This window comes from Vombatus ursinus, unplaced genomic scaffold, assembly GCF_900497805.2.
Source record: "Vombatus ursinus unplaced genomic scaffold, bare-nosed wombat genome assembly UNPS02014198.1, whole genome shotgun sequence".
NCBI classification, from domain to species: domain Eukaryota; kingdom Metazoa; phylum Chordata; class Mammalia; order Diprotodontia; family Vombatidae; genus Vombatus; species Vombatus ursinus.
In genome coordinates, this window is record NW_020953976.1 from 380,610 (window position 1) to 386,960 (window position 6,351).

At 58.1% G+C, this 6,351-nt stretch overlaps 2 protein-coding genes across 2 annotated transcripts in view; both read left to right on the forward strand.

Annotated features, from left to right (window-relative positions):
* CACNG8 (calcium voltage-gated channel auxiliary subunit gamma 8) overlaps positions 1 to 2,978 on the forward strand; it is a 7,444-nt gene extending 4,466 nt beyond the window's left edge. Inside the window, exons 4-6 of the mRNA XM_027860565.1 lie at positions 743 to 826; positions 1,201 to 1,341; positions 2,242 to 2,978. Of these exons, the coding sequence (XP_027716366.1) occupies positions 743 to 826; positions 1,201 to 1,341; positions 2,242 to 2,978 (962 nt within the window). The remainder of the gene's footprint in view (positions 1 to 742; positions 827 to 1,200; positions 1,342 to 2,241) is intronic.
* A 1,625-nt stretch (positions 2,979 to 4,603) lies between these two features.
* CACNG6 (calcium voltage-gated channel auxiliary subunit gamma 6) overlaps positions 4,604 to 6,351 on the forward strand; it is a 6,005-nt gene continuing 4,257 nt past the window's right edge. The window contains exon 1 of the mRNA XM_027860566.1: positions 4,604 to 4,928. Within this exon, the coding sequence (XP_027716367.1) occupies positions 4,604 to 4,928 (325 nt within the window). The remainder of the gene's footprint in view (positions 4,929 to 6,351) is intronic.

The window sequence follows — 6,351 nt, forward strand, 5'->3', positions numbered from 1 at the left end:
CTCTCTCTCTCTCTCTCTCTCTCTCTCTCTCTCTCTCTCTCTCTCTCCCCTCTTCCTGTGTCTCTTCCTCTGTCTCTGTCCCTGATCTTGATCTTTTCTCCCCCTCTTCCTTTTGCCTCATTGCCCCTTTTCACCCATCCTCCCTGCACATTATATCTATTGTCCAACTCTGGGTCTGAACTCCTCCCTGCTTCCCTCACCCCCCACTGCCACTTCTCCGGGGAGGAAAATGGAGGCCAACGGAGGGAAAGGGACTAGGTCATACAGAGAGGTGGGCTCCCAACCCTCAATCTAGGGCTATTCCCATTCCCTTTTCCAGAGAGAAAAGTCCCCCCAGACCCCCAGAGAGCCCCTATTGGGGGCCTCAAATTTAGTGAAGAAAACAGAGTGGGGGGACCTCGGGCAAATCCTTTCCCTTCTCTTCAACCTTAGTATCCCTCTCTGTGAATTGTGTGTGTGGGGAGATCTCTCTGGTCCCTCCCAACTTGAGCGCTCTATGATGCTAGGTTGTGGACGCCCCCAGGGTAACTGCTCCCCTGCCTCTCATGCACACTCCTACATCCCTTTTCCCTCTGTCTCTGGGACTCTAGCCTCTTACCAGGCCAGAGAAAGAGGTCGGTCAGTGGGCTGCTCTTTTGCAAGTGGCCAGAACTGACTCCTCCATCCGAGTGAAGGAGAGGGAAGAGGGACCCAGTGAGACGTGGGCCTCCCCACCACTAATCTCCATCTCCCCCCTCCCCAGGGCTGAAGCGGGGTGTCTGTGTGAAGATTAATCATTTCCCAGAAGACACAGATTACGACCATGACAGTGCAGAGTACCTACTCCGTAAGTGGGGGCTGGGAATTGGGGGTGGGACTTGCCTCCCCAACTCAGAGGGTGGAGCCCAAATGCTCATCTTTGAAGCCCATTGGCTGCGATCCCCTGGCTTTTGATTGGCTGTGGAGACTCTTCCATGGGAACGGAGCTCAGGGAGAATCTGATATTCTGATCAGTCAGCCTTGGAATCCAGAACTGGGATCGGCCCCTCTCATTGGGATGTAGAGGACTCCCAGGAGGCACTAAGTTCTGATTGGCTCCTTCTTCCTCAGAGTTGATCACGAATCTGAGAAATTGGTCCTGGGCCTTGGGAACAGGAAAGTGGGGAGAAGGGGAGGGGGGAGGGAGGGGCTGCGTCTGACCTCGCCCTGGTTCTCTGCCAGGTGTGGTCCGAGCATCCAGCATCTTCCCCATTCTCAGCGCCATCCTTCTGTTGCTGGGGGGCGTGTGTGTGGCTGCGTCTCGAGTCTACAAGTCCAAGAGGAACATCATCCTGGGGGCTGGTATCCTGTTTGTAGCCGCTGGTGAGGGCTGAAAGAAGGGGGGAAAGGGGAAGGAACCTGGAAGACAGGAGAGGGGAGGGAGACGTAGAATCTCAGAATGAGGTACCAACCCCATTTCACTGAGGGAGGATGTTGGAAGCCTCGTTCAAGGTCATGTCTAGGTCAAGGGCAGAACCCTTTAGGGTTGGGACCTCAGAGAGAGGAGGAGTTCAGAAGGAAGAGAAGGGTCCTGGAGAGGCGGGAGTTTAAAAGAAAGAGGAGGAGGAGGGCGAGAGGGAGGGCCTTAGACAAGAAGGGGGGAGTTTGGGAAGAGAGAGGTTAGGGACTGGGATAGAGGCAGGGATTTAGCGCGAAAGGAGAGAGAGCTGAGGATGGGCAAGAATTAGGGAAAAGGAGAGGAGTTTAGAAAGGGAGGAGCTTGGAAGAGGTGGCTTGACAGGAGGCGAGGGGACCTGAGAAAGGGGAGGGTCTTAGAAAAAAGAGGAGGAGCTAGACTCAAGGGGAAGGCGGAGCTTAATAGAGGAAGGCGGGGCTTAACCGGCATGGGGAGAGGTGTAGGAAAACGTGGAAGGGCGGGGCTTAGACGAAGAGGCGGGGCTCAGAAGGTGAGTTTAGAGGAAGGAAAGAGGGTGGGGCCTATGGAAGGCCGGACGGAGAGGGGAGGGGCTTAGAAAGAGGAAACTTTGGCACTTCGGGGAACTGGAGAGACTTAGACGGGTGGGAGGGGATGGGCGGCAAGGAGGCGGGGCTCAGGGCAGGGAGGACAGCTGTCCAGCGGCAGCCGCCGTCGTCGAGGCTGGCTCGGGCTGACAGTCGCGCCCCCCCCCCCCCCCGCCCCGTCCCCCGTGTTGTGTGTCTCTCTGTCCGCCCGCTCGTCCGTCCTGCCGTCCATCCGACCGTCGGTCCGTCGCGGCCGGCCAGGCCTCAGCAACATCATCGGCGTGATCGTGTACATCTCGGCGAACGCGGGCGAGCCGGGCCCCAAGCGCGACGACGAGAAGAAGAGCCATTATTCGTACGGCTGGTCCTTCTACTTCGGGGGGCTCTCCTTCATCCTGGCCGAGATGATAGGCGTGCTCGCCGTGAACATCTACATCGAGAGGAACCGCGAGGCGCACTGCCAGTCACGCGCGGACCTCCTCAAGCCCGGCGGCCGGGCCGGGGGCGGCGGCGGCAGCGGCGGCGGGGGCGGGGGTCCCCCGTCGGCCATCCTCCGCCTGCCCAGCTACCGCTTCCGCTACCGCCGCCGCTCGCGCTCCAGCTCCCGCTCGAGCGAGCCCTCGCCCTCCCGGGACACGTCTCCCCAAGGCTTCCCCTCCACGGACATCTCCATGTACACGCTGAGCCGCGACCCGTCCAAAGGCAGCGTGGGCGCCGGGCTCGGGGGGCCGCCCGGAGGCGCCGCCGGCGGCGGCGGCGGCGGCAGCGGCGGGGGCGGGGGCGGAGCGGGGGGTCCGTACGGGACGGCTGAGCGGGAACGATCCGGTTCGGGCTTCCTGACGCTGCACAACGCCTTCCCCAAGGAAGCCAGCGGGGTGACGGTGACCGTGACCGGTCCGGGCTCCGCCCCCGGGGCCGCCGGGACCCTGAGCAAAGAGGCGGCAGCGAGTGGGGCATCTAACACCAACACCCTGAACAGGAAAACCACGCCGGTGTAGGGGCTGGGCCGGCTGGGGGGTGGGGGGTCTTACCTGGCCCGGCAGAGGGACCACAGGGGACCCCTGACAAATAGAAAGAGAAGTCCAGACCGTGTGGCTGAGGATTGGCAGAGACCTAGAGACAGTGAGAGACAGAAGGTGGACAGAGAGAGCCTGAGAGAAGGAAGAGAGCCATGGGGAAATAGAGGCACAAAGAGGGGGAGACTGCAGACAGAGACGGAGCAGACATTTACATGTACCCACAATGCCACGCATGTCTCTCTGTCATAGAGACAGAGGCCAGGAGATGCTGGGACACAGAAGGAAAAACAAAGAAACCCAGCGTGTGGAATCCCTAGTGCTTAGCACAGTGCCTGGCGCACACCGTAGGAGCTTGAAATGTTTATTGTCTGACTGTGTGGACAGATGAAAGAGAAAGAGAAGGACTCACGGAAGGGCAGGCAAGAGAACCAAAAAGGACAAGGGAACAGAGAGGAGATGTGAAGACAATGAGTGTCTAGAGACAGGGAGAGAGTGAACTAGTAAGACAAGTGATACAGAGGAACAGACATTAATAATAAAAACAAAATTAACATAAAACTAATAAAAACCCAAAAGAATGTAGAGACAGAAGGAAGACAGACAGCTATGTGTACATCTCTGTCTCTTTCTCTATGTATACATATATGTCATCAAATACAGACGATGTGAGCACAGAGATGTGGAAATGGAGAGACACAAAGACAGACAAAGGTACAGACGGACAGAGGTCTGTATCAACCAACAAATACACGTTATCTCTGGACACAGAGACATTGAGCCAGAGATCAGGGGACCCAGGGAGAAGGAGGGATAGAAATATGGAAGCTGGGAGGGAGAGATGGGTGGATGGAGACAGAGAACTAATGGATACAAGAGACATGCTGAAGGACCATGGCAGAGCCCAGGCCAGAGGAGTCAGGGACAGGTCAGGCCAAGCTTCATCTGGTCAGCCATTGTTACTTGGAGACAGGATCCAAGATCTGCCTCCATCCCTGCCTCTCTGATGGGCCTGGTTCTGGCTCCTTGTCCCGCTGAGGCCCTAGTCCTGGTTCCCACCTGGGGCTGCAGGCTCGGGGCTGAGGCTGCATGGACCACCCGGTAAGGGTGTCCCGTCTAATAAAGGTGATGATGACAACAGTGTGGGCTGTCATTTCAACACCCCCAGCTTTATCCCCCCCATAGGGGAAGCCCAGATATCATCTCTCCCTACCTCGGAAGGACCCAGGCATCCCTTTCCCCCAGTCCCTGCCCTCTCAAGAACCCAGGCATCCAGGCTCCAGCTCCTCCCACCCTCAGCCTCCCTCCACTTGTTCCCTTAAAATACCCACAACAGGTGCGGGTGTTACTTACATGGAGGGGCCCAAAATAGCCCCAGAGGCCCTGGTCAGGGGGAGGGCCGCCTGTCTGTCTGTGTGGGTCAGGCGAGAGGCCACAGCCAGAACAGAGAATGCTGGGTGCAGTGGTGCTGGTGACCCTGGCCAGCCAAGCAGAGGAGTGGGGCTGGGGGCTGGGGACCAGGGGCCGAGCCTAAGCCTGAGCCTGGAGGCCCAGCTGGCCACCTGGGGCCTGGGGGAGCCCACCGGACCCTTTCTCCCCCAGCCGCCATGATGTGGTCTAACTTTTTCATCCAGGAGGAGGAAAGACGCCGGGCCGACACAGTACGGAGGAGAGCCCAGAGGACTGGCCTGGCCCGTGAGCGCCGTGGCCCCATCAAGCTGGCCCTGCTGCTGGCCGGTATGGGCACAGCCCTGGCGGTACTGGCTGTGGGCACCGAGTTCTGGGTGGAGCTGGGCACCAAACGGGGCAATGGCACAAGTGGTGTGTGTGAAGCTGCCCACCTCGGGTTGTGGCGAGTGTGTGCCAAGAGGCTCTGGTTGGAAGACCTGCCCCCCAACAGGGAGACCTGTGGCCCTGCTGAGTTACCTGGAGGTGAGGACCACTGGTGCTCCCACTGGTGAGAAGGGAGAAGGGAGCGAGAAGCAGGAAAAGGGACTGTGGGCTCAGGGCAGGCAGCTAGGCCAGCCCCCTCCTTTTACAGAGAGGAGAACAGGCTCAAAAAAAAAAAAAAAACCAGCGGCTCACAAGTAGTGAGAAAGTGAGTCAGAGACACAGAGAGATAGAGCTAGAGACTGAGACACAGAGAGGCAGAGATGTGGAGAACTCTAGGAAACAGAGAGATGGTCTGAACTTCTGACTGATTGGACAACGTGATGAAACTACCCAGACTTGTCTGGGAGTACAGCCTAGGACTTCCAACTGCTCTGAGGAAAGGTGGAGACAGTTAAGACGTCTGACCACCGCCTGAGAGACATAGAGACAGGCCAGCTTTCTGACTTAACAGCTCACGGGGAAAGAGATGATGATTTCAGACTGCCCAGACAGGATTGTGAGATGCCTTCATGTCCTAGGGAGACACGATGGGACAATGCATGCTGTCCTAGGGAGATGTGGAGACGGACCTAGGGCGCAGGCTGCCCTGTGGGAGACTCAGACATAACCCAGAAAGCCCTAGGGGGCTATAGAGACAGGCAAGCTCTCCGGCTTCCTGGGGAGACTGAAACGCTGCCACCACCGCTGCCTGCCCAGGAGAAGCAGTCTGAAGTGGCCTGGAAAGACAGCCTGGCCCTCTGACTCTCACACATCCCCCGACCCCTGGAGCAATCCAAATGGTCCAGATGTCTGATCTCTCCGGGAAGATGTGGTAGAAAGAACCCAGAACTCTGAGAAAGGATGATGGCCCAGACTCCTGATGGCAGAGGGAGAATGTAGGGACTGCCCAAACCTGACCTCCTGGGGACATAAGTATCGGGGCCAGACCTCTGACCACCTTAGGAGAGAAGGAGAGATGGCCCAGACTTCTGAGCTCTCCAGAGATATGGTGAGCCCAGACCTTTGGCCCCACCGGGAGCCTGTAGAGACAGCTAATACCTCTGACCTCCTGGGGAATCAGGCATGCAGCCCAGATCTTGGCTTGCCTGGGGAGAGATGGGCATGACCCAGCCCTCTGAGTTCCACTGGAGACGACGAAGAGACAGTCCATACCTCTAAAGCCTACAGGGAGGCGTGGGTCAGAGCCCAGACCTCCGGCTGGATCAGAGACAGCCCAGACCCCTCGCTACCCCTAGAGAAACAGAGAGGAGTCCCTGACTTCTCATTGTCCCAGGGACATGTAGGGATGCTTAACTCTTTGGACCTCTTGGAGAAGGGGACACAGCTGCCCAGACTTTGGACTGCCTTAGAGAGAGACAGATAAGATCTAGGGGCCATAGTTCCCCAGGGAGGCATGGATATTGATCCAGGCCTCAGACTGCCCCAGGAAGACAGACTGGACCCCGGGACAGACTTCAGGGGA